Source organism: Sinocyclocheilus rhinocerous, unplaced genomic scaffold (assembly GCF_001515625.1).
Source record: "Sinocyclocheilus rhinocerous isolate Xijiao unplaced genomic scaffold, SAMN03320098_v1.1 scaffold1373, whole genome shotgun sequence".
Classification (NCBI taxonomy): Eukaryota; Metazoa; Chordata; class Actinopteri; order Cypriniformes; family Cyprinidae; genus Sinocyclocheilus; species Sinocyclocheilus rhinocerous.
Genome location: NW_015641107.1, coordinates 245,347 through 265,556, shown reverse-complemented (window position 1 = coordinate 265,556; position 20,210 = coordinate 245,347). Strand labels below are relative to the sequence as shown.

At 36.0% G+C, this 20,210-nt stretch overlaps 3 protein-coding genes across 3 annotated transcripts in view; 2 read left to right on the top strand and 1 right to left on the bottom strand.

Moving 5' to 3' along the window:
* Positions 1–1,106: 1,106 nt before the first annotated feature.
* Positions 1,107–3,456, bottom strand: LOC107754633 (bis(5'-nucleosyl)-tetraphosphatase [asymmetrical]-like). Its single transcript, XM_016571173.1, has 3 exons — positions 3,293–3,456; positions 2,156–2,282; positions 1,107–1,832 (listed from the first exon to the last, which is right to left on the bottom strand). The coding sequence occupies exons 2-3, from the start codon at positions 2,277–2,279 to the stop codon at positions 1,513–1,515; spliced, it is 444 nt and encodes a 147-aa protein (XP_016426659.1). The 5' UTR covers positions 2,280–2,282; positions 3,293–3,456; the 3' UTR covers positions 1,107–1,512.
* Positions 3,457–4,928: 1,472 nt separating this feature from the next.
* Positions 4,929–6,217, top strand: LOC107754643 (Rieske domain-containing protein). The gene is given in 3 exon segments (XM_074560230.1): positions 4,929–5,237; positions 5,433–5,467; positions 5,573–6,217. Coding segments are annotated over 3 exon segments (498 nt in total). The 5' UTR covers positions 4,929–5,086; the 3' UTR covers positions 5,885–6,217.
* Positions 6,218–12,388: 6,171 nt separating this feature from the next.
* LOC107754640 (rho-related BTB domain-containing protein 3-like) overlaps positions 12,389–20,210 on the top strand; it is a 13,661-nt gene continuing 5,839 nt past the window's right edge. The window contains exons 1-5 of the mRNA XM_016571179.1: positions 12,389–12,720; positions 12,934–13,126; positions 15,374–15,531; positions 16,917–17,025; positions 19,522–19,908. Coding sequence (XP_016426665.1) covers positions 12,469–12,720; positions 12,934–13,126; positions 15,374–15,531; positions 16,917–17,025; positions 19,522–19,908 — 1,099 coding nt within the window. The 5' untranslated portion in view covers positions 12,389–12,468. The remainder of the gene's footprint in view (positions 12,721–12,933; positions 13,127–15,373; positions 15,532–16,916; positions 17,026–19,521; positions 19,909–20,210) is intronic.

The window sequence follows — 20,210 nt, the reverse complement described above, 5'->3', positions numbered from 1 at the left end:
TGTTTTTAATGTTTCATTAATGTTTTTTTGGTTTTCATATGCTATTCTTTGACAGGATTTGTGGTCCTGAGTCAGATCACAACAACCGAAGTCATCATTTGCTCTAAGTTCAATGCATTTCCTTTCTCTTGTAATGTTGTTAAAGGGAATATCATTCTAAATATTTACATAAGGAAGAATGGAAAAACAGTACGAATGAATCTAATTCGATACCTAATTCAATTCTAAACATAGGTATTTGAGTTTGGGGTGGGTGGGGGTTGTCCAGTATGGTCATTTTAAGACTGTGCTTGTATGATCACAATACAATTCATTTTTGTTTGTGTGTATGTACAGGAGTTAATGCTCCTTAGCAATTAAACCATTAGACAACACATTCAGAGGTTCTTTCAGTTCATGACAGTGTTGTTATCATTGACAAAAACTATTAAAAAAACATTTTGGTTAATTGAAATAAAGCTAAAATAGAATATAAACATTAGATGACAATTCTAAACAAAAATGTTACAATTTTGAACTGAAGTTTAAGTTGAAGAACTAAAATTACTAACTGAAATCCAAAACTAAAAAACTCTTTAGGAAATATTTTAAAATAAATTAAAATGACAAACACTTTAACTAAAATGAAAATATAAAAATAAGGCTCATTCAAAATATATACAAACTATAATAGAATTTAAATAATACTAAAACGACATTGATTCTTGAACAGTGTTTTTCATTTACTGGTTTCATTATAGTTAATAAATTAGGACAATCTGCATGATGTAGAATTCATAGCAAAATAACTTGCATACAATTTATAGATTATTTCTGATGGACCCTAAATTTCAACATCGAAAAACTGTACAGTATGTGGAGAAACTTTAGTGGAAAAGCGACAATGAGATTGGAAAATGTGTGTGTGTGTGTGTGTGTATAGAATGACCAAAAACCCCAGCGTCTCAATATTTGCCTTAAAGGATTTTTTTTTAGGTTATATACAGTGGTTTATGAAGCACTGTTTTATTACCACAGGGAAAAAAATGGAATTGTATGTTTATTGTGTCATAATCCACTTACAAGCCCTGTATTATAAATTTTAAGTATTTTTGTCTGTGTGTGTGTTTTATTGTGGGGCTTCTCAAAATGATTTTCCGTGGTAATTAACAGTATGCCACAGATGGCGTCATTAGAGCTTACCTCATATTGAACCCACAACATTCTTTGGAATGAATGGCAGCTTTGTTTTGTTTTTTTTGTTGGTGGAGATTTAGAGGTTGTGAGTTTGTCTTAACATTTTTAACAACTTGGAAGCAACCTATTATGAATTCAAATTAAATTCAGCTTAGCAAGTAGAGACGCAAAAAGGACAAAAGTCAAATGTCTATTCCCACGGTCAAATTTCATACAACACATCAGGTCCACCTTTAAACCGTCATTAATTCAACATCCTAAAACGATTTTATAAAGGTGAGTCAGTGCAAGCATTTAACTCTGTCAGTGTCTAAATGTCAAAACCAAGTGTAAATGTTACTGTTTGCCCTGTGTTTCTAGATACTGCTGTGCTGCTGTAAGTGTGTCCTGTAAGTCCTGTTTTTTTGCCAGCTTACAGGCTTCCTCTAGTTTGGCCCAGCGGTAATCCTGGTGTTCGTCTGAGAGAATGACCTGTGTGTTTGGATCACGGAGCTCAGCCAACCAATAGAGGACCTCTTTGTCCTTTCCCCGGACCTGATAGCGCAACCTCTGCAGGAAGCCATCGACCATACGCAGGTGATCTTTACCTAAACCTGCTTCCTCCTGTGTCTCTCTCAAGGCCGTGGTGAAGTCATCCTCTCCAAGGTCAACATGACCTTATGGGGGGAGGATAAATTTATTCTTTCAGTAACAATACTTAGAAATTGAAGATGTCTTCAATTGATTTGCTGCGGACAGGTCATGTGACTTAACTACCTGTATTAGTTGCAGCAATGGTTGCTGTTTTTTGTTTTACATTTAGTTTATAAATGCTTTACCGACTCATTTTCTGTTAGTAGAAACAGGCGTTATGGTGAAAATAACCCATAATATTCTTTTAAATAGGCACGATTACAGGTAAAGCTTGTGGTTCAAATAGAAGTTGAGAGTAAAATGAGTTGAGCACAGTAAAAGCATCATGAGAAGCTGTGAGATGCACCTTTGGGTGGCGTCCAGTGATGTTCCCCGTAGGGCGTCTGCAGCAGCAGGAACTCTATATTATCGGGGGGAGGCTGCTGGGCCAAACGCCGAAAAATGACAAATCCACACGCCCGCAATGCCATAACCTGGAAATACACAGTCTAGTAAGCATATGCAGCTATCTGTTATAGTTTTATCATATAAAAAGTTTCACTGTGCGTTCTAAATTTAAAAAGATTAAATGAAAATGTGTCAAGTACAAACAAATGCTCAAGTCTTTATTAAACTGATATATAAATTGAGATCGTAAGAATAATAGTAGTCCAAGGCACTCGAATCTTATTCAAAAAATTTTTAAAAGCCTTTATTTCATCATATAAATTGAGATGTTTGAGAATGCCTGTCTGTCATAGCCGATTTATTTTCTAAATACAGGATGTTTTTATTATATAATTATATATTTACTTATATAATTACATATATATATATATATATATTTAGAATAGAAAAATCCTATTTTGTATACAATTTTATATTATTACATTTTAATGTATTTTATTTTTTTTACATTTTAAACTCTTTCTTAGTGTTTAAAGATGTGTTGCAATGTTTAAGAAGGCTTATGGTTTATATAATTTTGTACAAACATATATAATATTTATTTGGAGAACGTTTTTATTATTATTATTATTATTACTATGCTTTCTAGAGACATCTGAGCAGCTCATACACCATCATTTACAATGTGCTGAGTATTATTATTTGTATTGTAGAAACCCTGCTGAGAAAACCATCTTAAACCAGTCTAAGCTGGTCTTAGCAGGTCTGTTTGCTGGTTTTAAATGAGTTTCAAAGTCAACTTTACTGTCATTTTTAGCACATCGCATGACAATGGATGAAAAACTAGTTCCCTCAGGAAACAACAGTATACAGTTTAGAAACACAACTTGCAAACCAGCTGGTTTAAGATGGTTTTCCCCACAGGAAATGTCAACTACAAGTATCCTGAATGCGTTTTATGTCGTTTAAATACAAACTGTGTGTTGGAAATACTATTTAACGAAAATGGACTCGCTTATGTGTAACATGCATGTACTTCCTACTTCGCAGGTTAGCACAATTCATTAGCCGCTTAAGATGAAATCATTTCACTTACGTCTAGTCAGTAATGACTGAATGCTCCTTTTTGTTTAGAACAGATGTGACATAACCTGGCACTTAAAACAGCGAATGGCACATAGAAAAGTGCTCAGTATGCAGGCTGCTTTCTGTTTTGACGGCGCAGGTGCGTACCTGCTGCGCAAAGATGATGTTCAAGACTACGCAGTGTGAGTCGCTGTCTGATTGGCTCCCTCAGTGGAAATTATGAAAATAAATCTAGGACTTATTTGATTGTTGGATTTTAAATCAGCGTGGTTGAGGCATCAAAAGTAACTAAGCTGTTTTATGGATGGTAACTGTAATATTATTACTGAAATCTTGTTAGTAGTTACACTCCTAGTTATTGCAAAAAGTAATATTATTACAGTAACTAAGTTACTAGTAACTAGTTACTGCCCAACACTGGTTATAACAGATATAAAATGTTATTTGATGGGGAGGACTTGGAATGTAATAATGTATTTTAAAAAATAATTGTTTTGGAATAATATGATATTACGCGCAATCCTGATGGATAGATGGGCAAAATACAATTATATGCAACTTTATAAAACTTCATTTTGATATCGGAGAAATCGCATTGTAAAAATCTGTCAGTTAGTGGTGTATCATTCAGGTTTATACATTAAACAAAGATCATGTGATCAAGCTCAAGATCCTGATCTGCGGGGCTGATAGGGCTGAACGCAGCAGCCGGTGGGCTTGAGATAACACGATCCTCTGCAGACTAGAACAAACTTCAACCATACAGGACGCACGTTTCACAAGATACACAGCCAACAGGAGCAGGACGAGGTAAAACTGCTAACAATATTTGCTCAGCAATGTCTATGTTGATATGTAAGTTTAAAAGGTTAATTAAAAAATTTAAATGATAGATTGAAAATATATTTTGATACCTGTGTTAAATACTTAAGCATTTTGCCATTAGTAAACTAATTTTATAACGTGACAGTGTTTGAGAAGGCCTATCATAGCTATTTTAACTTATCATAATTGACTTTTTAGTATTATATTAGTAATTCTTTTTTTAAATAGAAAATACTGTTTCATATACAATTATATTATTACATTTTAATTCTGAATATTTTATACTATTTTTATTTCGTATGGTTTATATAATCCTATGCAAACACTGGCACAAGGAATTGTGCTAGTATACAGGCAACTAGGCATATATATATGAATTACTTCTTTCTGTTCTGCTTGAGGTTTATATACATTTACAACAAATTATATATATATATATATATATATACACGTATATATGAAATAATATACTTATTCTGACCTGTACTTATTAAAACATATAAAATAATAAGTGAACATACTTAATTTTATTATATTTTAAATGATTAAAACTTAAAAACAAAATTCTTTGATATATACATTAAACCTAAAAGAAGATATTTTGAAGAACGTGGGTAACCAAACAGTTGCTGGTCCCCATTGACTTCCATATATGAAAAAAAATACTATCAGTGAAGTCAATGGGGACCAGAAACTGTATGGTTACCAACATTCTTCAAACTATCTTCTTTTGTGTTCATCAGAAGAAAGACATTCATACAGGCTTGGAACAACTCGAGGGTGGGTAAATGATGACAAATCTTTCATTTTTGGGTGAACGATCTCTTTAATGCCTACTGACATTGCTTACTTTCAAACAAACACCTGGTAAATTTTCAACTTAGAACAAGAACCAAGAACAGTGCATTTATGTAACTTGAATGGTATTCATATAACATTATATTTTCACAGAAAACGTAACTAAAACCTCACCACATCCATGGATAAAAATAAGCCTTCTCGTATGTATTTTATCGGCAAGAAAGAAGATTTAATTCAGGCTAAGAGGATGAATGTGACTCTGGATGGAAGAGACATTCTTATTATATATCATCAAAGAACTTTCTATGCAATGGACCTGCAGTGTTACCCTGAGTAGCATGAAAAGCATCTTTACTTATTTTTCTGCACTAGAGGGAGACAAAGTAGAAGATTTAGCACTGAAGTATTGCTGTTGAGGAAGTGTGCCAAGTACAATTCCAGAGGCAAAAGCCCAGAATCAAAAAGGCTTTTGCTCGGGTCAGCTTAGTGCATATGGGTGCTAATGACACTTTCCTTTCTTTCAGATGCCGGCGGTAGTTTGGAGCTCGGAGATATTGAGGTAAAGCCATTTCTGTTGAAGCAGATTCAGTGATCCATAGGCACACTTGACACACATTGTTACCTCTCATGTGAACTCTGATCCCATTTATTGTTTCATGCGCAGGAAATCAACAACAAGCTCTGTATTGTGTGCCCAAAACACAAGTAGAAGATCACTCTGGCTGAAGGTGAGGGGTTATACAAGGCAACCAACCCTGCAGAAAAAGTCCCTATTCCACAGTGGTATTCCAAAGGCATGAAGCAGAAAGTGCACAAAGTGACGGAAGTAGACGAAGACATCTTTGTGACGTTGTCCAACTGCCCTGGGTGGGTTGAGTCAGACTATTATCAGACTGAGAAGGGCAGGGCAGAACTGAGAAAAGCACAGGAATGGGAGGATGGAGAAGAAGATGTGAACGCAGATGAAGACGTTTAGTCTGGCAGCAACAGTGAGACGAGAGCTTCAGGGATCCTAAGGGAACTGCATATATTAAGAGATTGATGATTTCAAATGAGTCAGTTTGCATGAATAAAACTGCGATTTGACATCATAAATCAAAATAATATCATAGCCCTTTTTAGTGTCAGTGCCAGGATCTCTACGTTGCCATGATTCACCGTGATGCTCAATTTTGTTTTTTGCCAAAAGAAAATCTAAACTCTGCATTGAAAAAACAAACTTTTTTGGGGGGGAAAAAAACTTACTTTTTAAATAAATGAGTATATATATACTAAACCAAAAAAGTAGTCACATGTCACTTTTATGCATTTGGCAGATGGTTTTATCCAAAGCAACTTGTGCTGCATTGAAGGTATACATTTTTTAAAATTAGTTCATTCATCTCTTGGGAATGCTCTATTGTTTGAGCTACAGGAATGCAATAATATTATTATTTTCTATATTTATTGCACAAGTTGATTTGGATAAAACCATCTGCCAAATGCATAAAAGTGACATGTTATGTAAGGGATAATATACAGTAAGTCGGTCATTATCACAACAACTGATCAGGACCTTATTACATGGCTACTCAGAAAATGAATAAATGCATACCGTTCAAAAGTTTCAGATCAGTATTTTTTTTAAAGAAATTAATACTTTTTAAGGATGCATTCAATTGATCAAAACGGGCAGTAAAGACATTTATAATGTATTCAAATATAAAACAATCATTTTAAAGTATAATAATAGTTTTTACAGTATTTTTTGATCAAATAAATGCGGCCATGATGAACATGAGACTTCTTTAAAAATATATATTTTTTAATTTCACCAACCCCAAATTTCTGAACAGAGAAGGACTGGAGTTGAGCACTGCTTTGTCTAATCTGGCAATTTTTAGGTGTCAACAAAAGACAATTAGACAACATATACAAACTAAACTGTATTTTACAACCATTCCAACAATGACCCTCATGCAATTGTGTAGGACGCCTCGGCATGCAGGAGCCAAACAAATCAAATTATTTATAATCTGAAAATGAAATATGATGTATGCCATGACTGTCTAATGTCTGGCACATTTCCATTTACTCTTTTGATGGTCACTGTCTCTCTTGAGAATGTTTCATCTATGAGATAATAATTGAATGCCAAGTTAAATGTTTGTGCAAGAATCAACTTGGTAATTAATTAAAATTGATGCTAAACTAAACATGTTATTGGAAACATATCAATGTCAATATGAGCTCACTGCTTGAAAATAGATTGTACTAATTCTCTGTTATACCCAAAGATATCATAGTATGAGAAAAGTGCATTGTCAAATTTAAACCAAATTACTGATGGCTCTGAATGGACTGTTATTCTGTTCACAATGAGGAATAATGTGTGTGTCTTGTGTAAGATCAGGAGATAGACTTTCCTGTAGAGTGGTTGTGATCTCTGGGCCAAGAATGAGGGGCACACGAGGGGCACGTGATTGTGCATTGGAGTAGAAATAAGATTCTGCTTGGCAGATGACCTACAGTAACCCATCCTGCCCTTTAAAAACAAATGTTGTGAATGGTACACCAACCAAGCAGCCCTAAAATAGCATATACACCTCTCAGCAGTGCTTGTAAAAAGTGCCTGTTTTAGAATTTATTTCAGCTTGTTGACAAAGAGAAATAGTTTCTTTTAGTTTATAGAACAAAAAGGACTGGCAGGATGAAACCTCAGATTAAACAGTCTTGAAAAAAAATATTGTTATTTACAACAAAAAAAAAAAGCCTAATATTACCTAATCTGATGATGCTGAGTACAAAAACATTAATCAGCTTTGGAATACAGACCTAAGGTTGGACTCTTTTTAAAGAAGACAATCAGCATTTTATTGTAGAAGTGGAATCATTTCAAAATATGAAAGTATCAAAAAGTTTCAGATGACCTACAGTAACCCATCCTGCCCTTTAAAAACAAATGTTCTGAATGGTACACCAACCAAGCAGCCCTAAAATAGCATATACACCTCTCAGCAGTGCTTGTAAAAAGTGCCTGTTTTAGAATTTATTTCAGCTTGTTGACAAAGAGAAATAGTTTCTTTTAGTTTATAGAACAAAAAGGACTGGCAGGATGAAACCTCAGATTAAACAGTCTTGAAAACAAATATTGTTATTTACAATAAAAAAAAAAGCCTAATATTACCTAATCTGATGATGCTGAGTACAAAAACATTAATCAGCTTTGGAATACAGACCTAAGGTTGGACTCTTTTTAAAGAAGACAATCAGCATTTTATTGTAGAAGTGGAATCATTTCAAAATATGAAAGTATCAAAAAGTTATAGAAGTTTAAATTTACTGTAAAGAAAATGCACTGTACAATTTTTTATTTTATTTTATATAAAATAAATATTTAAAATTTTAATTTGCACTAAAATTGCTAAATAAGTTATATTCCAAATTTGAAGTTAATATAAAAAAAATTAAGGTTTTATTTAAGGCATTATACCACAAACCGCCACCGGGGACACCCAAACTCCATTGAATTTTTTTTCATGCATTTTTCTGTCACAAATGTCTACCTTTCTGTCAATATTACTTCTATCACTAAAATAACCAACTATCACAGAATGGGGAATCTTGAGACTCAGACCTTTCCAACGATATGTATATTGTCAAGATTATAAAAAGTTTTGATTGTAAAATACCATAATACATTTTGTAATATGACACTTGACACCGCCCACTTAGGGGGAGGAGACCGCCAAAAGATTTTAAAGTACCATTTCCATGTTGGATCTCAAAATGGTTTTCACAGGATGAATTTTGAGGTTTTAAGCTTTCAAATGATATCTAACTTAGGGTCATTACTAACATTTTTGATAGAGTAAAAAGGCAATAAATGATGTAATAGCTGCGGGCCCACTGGTGGGCCGGTGACACTTAACGCAACTGTATGTAGTTTTGTGTATTTTCGCGACTTTGGAGCCAATTTCAGTTAAGTGAGTGGAATTCACTGTCGTAATTACGGTGGTTAACTGTACACATTGCTGCCATGAAGCAATCCGCATTTTACGCGGAATTTCGTATCCACTCAACAACAGACGTTTGTGGGGAAGCGTGATAAAGAAACATAACTCCATTTAATGAACTTCACATAAACAAAAGTTTTTAAATAAATAAGCTCTTTTTTCACAAAATCTGTAATTTTCTGTTGCTGTTTGTATAGTATTCTAACTTTTTTCTCTGAATTCTGAATTTACAACTTGCAATTCTGTTTTTTTTATGCCACAGAATTAAAAATAAAAAAGGAAATTGGGACTTTTTATCTCACAATTCCGACTTAACGCAATTCTGAGAAAAAAATTTTTTTTTAATGGTGAAATATAAACTCAGAATTGAAGGAAAAACTTGACTAACGAATAAAAAGTCGCAATTACGTTTTTTTATTTTTTTTAATCCTGTGGCAGAAACAAGCTTCCAAAGAATTCTAACCTTGAAATATTAGATTAGGCATAAAATAAAATTGCCTGAGAAATTGAACAAATTGTAATCTGGCTCAGAGGAAGACAGGAATCATGTCTTTGTGGCAGTTTTTCTGGTGATTAGAGGACAATACAGGACTTGTTCACCTTACAAATGGCTGTCAAAAGCAAAATTGCTATGAAATGCACATCATATTTTGTGGGAAATTATGACATGATAGAGAAAAACAGACACTGTTTTTGGGAATCAGCACCCCAAAATTAGAAAGTAACAAGTATTGGATTCCATTCAGCAAATGTTATGCAGGGCGGCGTAATGAGTGAATTCTGGAAGTTGAGAATATGGAAGTTGAGAATACTATATTTGAAGTAAATCCCACTAGGCCATATACAAAATAACAACACCTCTATACTCGTATTCAGTAATCTTCCTGAGTATAATGATGAAAACTTTGCATTAGACGACGATGGGTGTGGGATTATTAGACCTGTTATATGGATAAAAAGCTTGTTATGGTAGAGTTAAGATAATCCTTTCAGAAGTTCAGGACAGCATGACTGACGTCTGTGTGCATTGAATTTATTTAATACACGAGTTTCACAATTTGAGTTGAATTACTGAAATAAATGAACTTTTCCACGACATTCTAATTTATTGAGATGCACCTGTAAGGTGGAATGGGAGCTTTGATTCACTGCAGCTCAGGAGAGTTTATGCTATTTTGGTGATCTCAGAGGAGGATCTGAAGGGTGCTGAGGCTTTTTGATGTTATATTGTGGCAAACAAGGCAAATTAAAATATACACAACACTTGGCTAATAATAGCATTAGAGCCTGTTTATGAATGGGATGCTGTGATAGAATTGGTTTAAGAACAAAGAATAATAACAACTAATTATCGCAGACGAAGAGGACAAAAAAACAAAACAGCTTTTATTCCTTGCATATTAGGTTATAGGGTCAAATGCTATTTTTAAACAGCATTTTCAGCATCAATACATTGCCTCAAGCAGATCCACTCTGAATTTACTACACCTTTGTACTACAACAGTGGCTCACTATAGGGGCTCACTGGGGGGCCTCAGTAAAGGAAAGATGTTTTAAAATATTAAAAAGAAAATAATTTAATTACTGCAAACAAACAAAAAAAATGTTTTCCCCATAATTCAGAGATACTCTTTTTTTTCTAAATGAATAGGCTGGTTGAGCTGCAATTTTACATCTACATATTTCATCTAATTATTATTAATTATATATACAAACATACACATAAATCTCGTTTTTTTTTTAAAGAAAAAAATACTTATATTCAGCAAGGATGTATTAAATTGATCAAAAGTGACAGTAAAAACATTTAGAATACTGTATATATATATATAATATTTCAAATAAATGCAGAGTCCTGAAAAAATGTATCATGGTTTACACAAAATTATTACGCAGCAACTGTTTTCAACACTGATATTAAAAAATATTTCCAGCAAACCAGCATATTAGAATGATTTCTGGATCATGTGTCTCTGAAGAATGGAGTGACCGCTGACAATTCAGCTTTGCATCACAAGAATACATTACATTTTAAAATATATTCAAATAGAAAACAGTTAACCGTTTGTAATAATATTTCACAATGTTACTGTTTTTACTGCATTTAAAAAAATAATAATAATGCAGCCTTGGTGAGACTTATTTAAAAAAACATTTAAAAAATCAATATATAATATAATATTAAATAATGCTCTATTAGCTTGGCAGACAGTCTGAAAGAAAACAGCAATGTACAGCTAAAGTATACACAAATAAAGAGTCTAATCAGTGTTTATTTGTTTGTATCATGCAATAATTATCATGCAATTGTTATAATTGTATCATGCCTATTATTACCACTGCAACCTAGAGGATCAGTGCATTGAAAGCCCAAAATATAGAGGTACTAATTGTATGGGTCAGTACATGCATCCCACTCACGTCATGCAGTGCTGTCAGCATGCAGCATGTCTAATTAGTGGTGCTTGTGAAAGCAAAGCATAAATATTGTTATCTCACACCCAAGGGCCTCGGGGTGCCCCCAGGGGCCCCTGCCAATTCTCAGCTCTGGCGTGGCAATGGACTCTTTTGACTTTGGCTAGGGTACTGAAGGACTGCATTTTTATTTGTTGGGAATAACTCTCTCATATCATGTATTAATGACTGAAAGTGCCATTGGTTTGAACAGACAAAGACAGCAGAGGCACAGCGCTAACACGAGCAGCCAGTGTGCGCAGCCCATGTGTGCGGTGTGGACAGCAAGTGTCCACGTCCGTCCTATCGTTTGCTGAGTCAGGATGCACCCACTCGCGCTGCTCATTTTTGTTTTCCTTTACATTCTTATCTCATTGACCCATGAGCTTTGACGTTATGCTCAAGTGACGTCTGGTTTCAGGGCTCAGATCGTGCCATGCGTCCCGGGAAGCGCCGGATCCCTGTTCACGGTGGAGTATGAACTTCCTATAGCGCAGGATTACCTTGATCGTTTCTGCCTGGACGTGTGTGTTTACAGACGGATCATTGCGCACCTGACACTCTTTCACTTTTCAAGCGCGTGTTTAATGAATGAACCGTTCGCTTTTTCATTCTGCTGAGGGATTGTACCGCATACACCAGTGAGGTAACTTACAGTAAACAGGTTTTTACTGTTATATATAGATTTGTCAGTTGTGGTTATACACAGTAAAATACTGGTGCCTTTATAATTTTCACTGATAACTGTGTATTTTATTAACTGACATAATGTTAATATTCAAATCTACTTGAACTAACAAAAAACTGAACTGTGAAGGTAATTCATTGTTTTTACTTGCAAAACCCATACATTTGACAGTATTTTACAGTAAAATTACACATTATGAAGTGTTGAACCAGTTACAGTTCTTACTGTATATGGAAAAGTAACAGTTAAGCAGTTAACAGGTTTTTAACTGCAGCATTTTTTAAAATTTTCTTCATTTTAAAAATTACTAATTTGTTTACAGAGCAGGGAGAGTTGAGGGCTTTGTGTAAATGCTGTGAGCTGTGATTGCTTATATAAAGACAACTGGTTGGATTGTAATTGTAAACCACTAAAGGCTTTTCTATGTCCCTCAGGTCTGTCCACATAGTGGCCCTGGGTAGCGAGTGTCCTGGGGGCGTCGGGCCTGGGGATGAGACGGCCGGCCCGGGACAGTTCCAAGGTGGCTTGTTGTGGAGTTACCTGGGCCACGGAGCTCGGGAATTGGATCCAAACTCGGTGACGCCATCAAGGCTTCCCTTGAACCCTGCGTTTATGGAGTACCAGTCTAGAGTGTTCGGGGATGTCAGAGTGATGGTGCGGGATTGTCCTAGTTGGGTGAGTAACAGAGTGAATGCGAGAGGGATGATGGGATTCAAAAGCAGGATTAGGGTTTCTGCAGGGAAAAGAGTTGTTTCCGCCTGATTGGAGGACTAAGAGGAATTTAGCTACGGCAGTGATATCCATAAGCTGATTGGTGGAACAGATGCTGAGCTACTGAGATATGCCCTCTTAAACATCCCAGGTTAAAACCCTTCGTTTTAATCGCAGGACCTTTTGGATAGCGACTGGGCGAGCGTGCGGAGTGTTGTGGAGCAGGCCGACATTGTGGTCATTAAGTACTCGGTCAACGACAAACTGGCCTTTCAGCAGGTCCGAAACGTCTACGCCCCAAGACTTCGCCCTCTTCTTCGGCACTGGGGTGTTCCTGTGATTCTGGTAGCCGTGGGGGCGAGGCTAAATGGTGAGATGTGATTGGCTGTTTCTGTTTTGCATTTGTTTAGTGTTCACTTGAGGTATTTTTCTCTATTACGAAGTTTTAAAGAAAAATAAATGTCAGTCAGCCTTTTGTAGTGCAGACTTGGGAGATAATGGACTTAATGGAAACAATTGAACTAAACTCTGGTTAAAAATTGCCTGATGGTTTTGCTTATGGAATGTGTGCTTAAGTACTGTAAGCAGAGCAAATAATGTCAAGTACTAATGATAATTAGGATTGTGCATCATTTAATCTTAATTACCTCATGTCAATCAAAGTATTAGACAGTAAAGTTGACTTTTAAACTTTCCTATAATGACTAAGAGCAACATTCACTTAATTTAAATGGATGAAACATATAGGAACACTATGGAACTGTGGTGTTGAACTAGTTAACCTTTACTGATCTTCAGAAGCAACACAGCATACGAGAAGCTTCTGACTTCAAGGAAAAGGAAAAAGTCTGATCGAAGATTTGGCGCTCTTTTGATTTGCTGAGCGCGGTTGCGCCGTGAGCGTTTGTTGAATATGCTCATAGGTAAACATTTATAGACTGCAAGCACTTAGACCACAGATTTGGCTCCATTCGCTGTAAAAGCGGCAGCTCTGTGCTCACAGTGTGACCTTTGAGATGTATAATTCATCAAGATGTGATTCCATCCAGCTACATCATTTATCCCTGAAGGATAATGGAGGAGAAACGAACACAATGGGTTTGTTTAAGACTTGTGAAATGGTTCTTGCCCGGGGTTTCTCAAACTAGGGTTCGTGAAATGTTGAAAAATTACCAATTAATTCATAAAAATGTAAAATTAAAATTAATATTTTAATTTTTTAACTTTAATTTTTGGGTGAACAATCCCTTTAGGATGTACACTTAAGGGTTTGTTTATTTCTAATACTCCTAAGTGTGAGCAATAATGATATTCATGCTAATGGGTTCGTGTCATGAGAATTATGCTGCATTTCCCGTTGCTTGGCCGTGGAGAGACCCGAGTGGCCAAAACATGCTCACACATACTCACGGGGTACAACTTTTTCCATTTCTCTGGGCTTTTTCTTTTATTGGCTACAGTGATTCATACTTCTTCCTGCCTGTGCCCTCTTCACGTCTCTTTCTTCCACTCTTTCATTCTCACTCCATCTATCTCTCTCTCCATTTAGCTGTCTTTTCTTGCTATCACTTTACTTGCTCTTCTGTTCCCTCAGGCATTCGCCCTACTGGCCGGGCCAACTCTTCCTAACACACACACACACACATTGTTTTTATCCAGCTATCCCTGGTCTCTCATTCTGTCACTGCCACTCTCTCTCTCTGCCCGTCGCACACACACATACCGAGGTTTAAATTTACGCTGTAAACTTGAGCTGGCATGCGTTATTACATAATATAGACTCGGATTTTGTCGCTCCATATGTCTGCCTGTTGACATCTCTCTGAATGTTATGTACTCTCTGTCAGTACGAGTCGACATGTTTACGTGCTTTATTTGGCACCTTGCTCTACAAATGTCATTTGTATTGTGCATCAGTAATACGTTTGCATAAAAGTTCCTTTAAAGAACATTTAACATCCATGGAAATTTTCCATTGCCCAAAAGGTTCTTTATAGTGGAAAAAGCTCTTTAGATTAATAACATGTTGTTTACACTAAGAAAAATATGGTTCTGTTCACTGAAACGGTTCTTTTGGGAACCTGAAATGGATCTTCTGTGGCATCACTGTGAAAAATGCTTTTGGAATCTTTATTTTTAAGAGTGGATCACATTTTTATTATGTTTCCCACTGTCATCCTGTACAGACGAAGGCCCGCCGTGCACATGTCCACTGTGTGCAGTCGCTCCATATGTCTGCCTGTTGACATCTCTCTGAATGTTATGTACTCTCTGTCAGTACGAGTCGACATGTTTACGTGCTTTATTTGGCACCTTGCTCTACAAATGTCATTTGTATTGTGCATCAGTAATACGTTTGCATAAAAGTTCCTTTAAAGAACATTTAACATCCATGGAAATTTTCCATTGCCCAAAAGGTTCTTTATAGTGGAAAAAGCTCTTTAGATTAATAACATGTTGTTTACACTAAGAAAAATATGGTTCTGTTCACTGAAACGGTTCTTTTGGGAACCCGAAATGGATCTTCTGTGGCATCACTGTGAAAAATGCTTTTGGAATCTTTATTTTTAAGAGTGGATCACATTTTTATTATGTTTCCCACTGTCATCCTGTACAGACGAAGGCCCGCCGTGCACATGTCCACTGTGTGCATCCGACTGGAGCAGCTGTGTGCCCCACAGTGAGGGGCTCCAGCTGTCCAGGGACCTGGGGGCCACTTACCTGGAGCTGCCATCTCTAAACAACTTTTTTGTGGGTCGTTACTTTGGCAGTGTGGTAAGTGTCTCTTTTTCTCTTAATCATTGATAAAAAAGTCTCATTAGTATGCAGAAGAACTGTACTTGTGGTTTAGCGGTTCCAGGCTGGTAACCATAAGGTTGGAGGTTCAAACCCAGTGAGGGGTAATTTATAAACTCCATGCCTCAGGTGAAATATAAAACCCATCCATCACCACTGAGACCTTGAGCCCCAGTCGCTCCAGGGAGAGTGCAATAAGTGTACTATAAGTCATTTTGGATAAAAGCTTCTGCTAAATGGCTAATTAGAATTGAGACTTTAAGAGCGTTTAAGCTCTCTTGACAGTATCTATCACATGCAATATGGAGACAGTAGTTTTCTCATTCTTAAGCTTAATCTTAAACACAATCAAAAAAACAAGTTTAAAGAAATGCTCTTAAAATGGATGTCTATGAGGCAAGGCATTCTGGAAAGAAGGATTAAATTTGATGTAAACCTCAAAATATGCAGACAAAATATCCAATGTTGGTCGATAAATTTCCATAATTGGCAAATACCAGTGTAGTGTATGTATCATGCATTCCTGCAATTTAATGCTACTAATTAAGATGTGCACAAAATCGCACAATTTAAAGAGCACTTACTTTACAGAATATTTTATGCAAGTCGTAAGAAACTGTACTTTAATATAATTTTTCCTTTTTTTTCATGATCTTAATTTTCATTATCTTGATATAACGAGCTGTTTTCTTGCCATCTCGACTTAATTTATTTCATGATCTTCACATAACAAAAAGTTTGTTTTCTTGTGATCTCATAGGACCTTCCTTTTTTTTCATGATCTTAATTTTCATTATCTTGATATAACGAGCTGTTTTCTTGCCATCTCGACTTAATTTATTTCATGATCTTCACATAACAAAAAGTTTGTTTTGTTTGTTCTTTATCCAACTCCTGTTGGGATCACTGTACTATTGCTGTTGACTAATACGATGTAAAATAAAAAAATAAAATGAGAAAGGAAAATTGATGAGACTGTTTTGATTTAATAGAAGCTGTTTACACAATTCACTAAAAATATATGAAAACAGAAAATGTACATTATCCATTGACAAAGCTGTTTGTGGTTTTGAAACTCACTGGGCGGAATACTTTTATTAATCAGCCAATCTTGCCCCATTTACTTCTTTTGCAAGTGCATAACTGTAACTGTGTTTTTTGATGTAAAAATGTGCAAAAAATGTAAAAAAAATAAAATAATTGTTGTCCCTTTAAAGGTGCTGCCCCATTGACAAGCTGTTCAAAGACACAGTTTTGACACATTTTTTCTAAATAGCCGCAAATATTCCACCATATTTGGTGTTGCTGTGATTTGTGGTGTATTTGGATGTTATTTACACGCTTGCCTTTGAATCTTCATACAGCTGGAATACTTCATGATTCAGTGTCTGAAGCAGAAAGCCAAAGAACGGCCAGACAAACGGCGGGGTCACAGGTTTAACGAGCCCCGCCCCCCTCATTTGGACCAGCCAGGTTAGTGGCTGATGAGATTTCCCTTCATTGTTATGTAAATGATGTGTCTAGTGTTCGTATTTGAAGGAGATTCACAAAAAGATACTCATGCATCTTTCGACTTTTCCGTTTCCCTTCAAACCTGTCTAATTTTGGCGAATCTCACTAATAACTTCTTGCAATTTGCCGGGCATCTTATCTTAATCTCTGCAAAGCACTCGGGTACAAATATGCACAAAATGGCAATATTAATCAGTAACTGAGTCAATGGACTCGTCTGCCACCAGACAAACGGCGGGGTCACAGGTTTAACGAGCCCCGCCCCCCTCATTTGGACCAGCCAGGTTAGTGGCTGATGAGATTTCCCTTCATTGTTATGTAAATGATGTGTCTAGTGTTCGTATTTGAAGGAGATTCACAAAAAGATACTCATGCATCTTTCGACTTTTCCGTTTCCCTTCAAACCTGTCTAATTTTGGCGAATCTCACTAATAACTTCTTGCAATTTGCCGGGCATCTTATCTTAATCTCTGCAAAGCACTCGGGCACAAATATGCACAAAATGGCAATATTAATCAGTAACTGAGTCAATGGACTCGTCTACCATTTAGATAAAAGGATTGACTGCTAAAGGCTAGAAGGATTCTGTGCAAGATGAGCACTGCTATGAGCACTGACACTTAGAACGAGAAGCCAAAGCTTTCTGTAGTTTGTTGGTGTGGCTCCAGCACCACTTAGGCTCTTTTTATAGAGCACAGCCCATAAAATATGAAGGGTATTGAATACTGGGAAACCGTTGGTGTGGCCTCAAATGAATGGTTAAGGGGAGTGCATAACGCACAGCAGTAATATATGAAAAATGTGCCGATAATACAGACGTGATGAATAATCAACATCTGTTTGTGTACTTGTTCTATTTCTTTTTAACGCCTGGCGTTCATGTGGCCTTCCCATAATCCTCCTCATTGGCGATTTGCTTTCACGTCACTTTTCTCATTGCTCCCGTCTTATTACCGTATCCCTTACTCATCCCATCTCCTCTGCTTTTCTCATCTCATCATTCTCTTTCTCCATCTTGGTTCCTTCACACTAAAACATTCCTTACCCATCCTCCTCCTCTGCTTAGCTCACCTTATTTCTCCCTTTCTCTTACCTATTTCTTTTTATCTTCCTCTCCCTCACATCCTTTTGTACTTCCAGAAGTTCTTTAGCATTCCCTACAGAAAACAATAATCACAGATTAGATCTTTTTAATATCACAGTTGTTTCTCCTAGAGAACATCGAAATGAAATAGATCAGCTGTCAGCAATATTGAACACCTGCAAGGATGCATACTTTGAAAATACACTGGAAATAGAGTTTTAGCATAATTGTTTCAACATACTATGATTTGGGATTATTTTGAGAATATTTGAATGTAAGGAAGTAAAACTTTAATTTCTAACTAAAGATTAAATTCAAAGAGCACTGGAAATGATATGGCATCCAAACATTTATTTTTAATTTTTTTACAAGAAATTAATAATTGTATTCAGCAAGAATACATTTAATTGATCAAAAGTGTCAATAAAACATGTATAATGTTTTTTTCAAATAAATGTTATTTCAAAAAATGCTGTTCTTTTGAACTTTCATTGATCAAAGAATCCTGAAAACAATGTATCACCGTTTCCGCAAATATATTAAGAGGCACTGCTGTTTTCAACATTGATAATAATAAGAAATGTTTCTAATGTCCATATAAATGTCTCAAATCAGCAGATTAGAGTGATATCTGAAGGATAATGTGACACTGAAGACTGGAGTAATTGCTTCTGAAAATTCAGATTTGCCATCACATGAATAAATTACAATTTAAAATATATTAAAATAGAAAACAGTTTTTGGTCCCACTTTATATTAAGTGGCCTTCACTACTATGTACCTACATCAAAAAATAAGTACAATGTACTTATTGTGTTCATATTGTATTGCAAAACACTTTTGCTGCTATTGAGGTGGGATATGGGTAAAGTTAGGGACAGGTTTGGTGGTTTGGGTAGGTTTAAGGGTGGGTTAACAGTGTAATTATAAATGTAATTACAGAAATTAATTACAGATGTAATTACATGCAGGCATTTTTAAATTATAAGTACAATGTAAAAACATGTATGTATACAATAAGTGCATTGTACCAAATGATTACTTTAAATGTAAGTACATAGTAGTTAAGGCCACTTAATATAAAATGGGACCCAGTTTTCTTTAAATTGTAATAATATTTTACATTATTACTGGTTTTACTGGTTATTACAAAGTTTGAACTCACACAGTATTTCTCTTCATTTGATATCTCTGTATTCTTACTCCATGTCAATATTAATTGTCTCATTTTTAGGTATTTTAGAAGACATTTCAGCTCCGAAGTAGATACTTGAATGAAATATAACTCAGACCCACATTTAGTCTCCTGAGCTACGAAAGAGCAACATCTGAGCAATAAAGCTGTCCTATAACATCCCGTCCATGTCTTTCAGCGCGTCTTCCCCCGGTGAGAGTGGAGGAGTCCACCTTCTCTCAGGACTTGCAGTGGCTCCTCGAACGCGGCGTTCAGTTTGCTGATGTGGCATTCTACGCCGGGGACTCTGGGAAGGAGCTGGGCTGGGCGCACGCGTCCGTTCTGTGTGCCATCAGCCCATACTTCAGACAGCTGCTGGTGGGACGGCAGGCCTGGGAAAGGCCTGTGTCGCGCTGCACGTGCAGGGACAGAGACGGCCCCCACTCACTTTTGTCCACCTGGGATGGAGGCATAGATGATCTACCCAGAGCAGACGGACACCCTCCCGGACACCTCTCACGGCTGGTTGTGAAGGACCCACTACTCTGTTTATGCCTGTGGGAGACGTTAATGTTTCTTTACAGAGGTGAGATAGAACGTGCGCTGCTTGCAATATTGCGGCTGATGTTGTTCAGGGCAACTGCTGTTGGATAAAGGGCACAATATATTGACGTTTATGGCTTTTTCTTTCCATAAGAAAGAAAAATCACAGATGAGATCTTAGTAACTCAGTGGTTTCTTTTAGACAAAAATGACATTAAATATAGAGAGCAAATGGAGAATTTTCTTGAAAAAAAAAGAAAGATGCTAATAATCATATAAAACATTTGTAATATTTACAATTTTTTTTAAATATTTGTTATTATATATATATACTATATATATATA

Coding starts and splice junctions, on each gene's coding strand:
- LOC107754633 (XM_016571173.1), bottom strand. CDS start 2,279: ATGGCATTGCGGGCGTGTGGATTTGTCATTTTTCGGCGTTTGGCCCAG. Junction 1,833..2,155: donor TCACTGGACGCCACCCAAAG/GTGCATCTCACA, acceptor TCCCCCCATAAG/GTCATGTTGACCTTGGAGAG.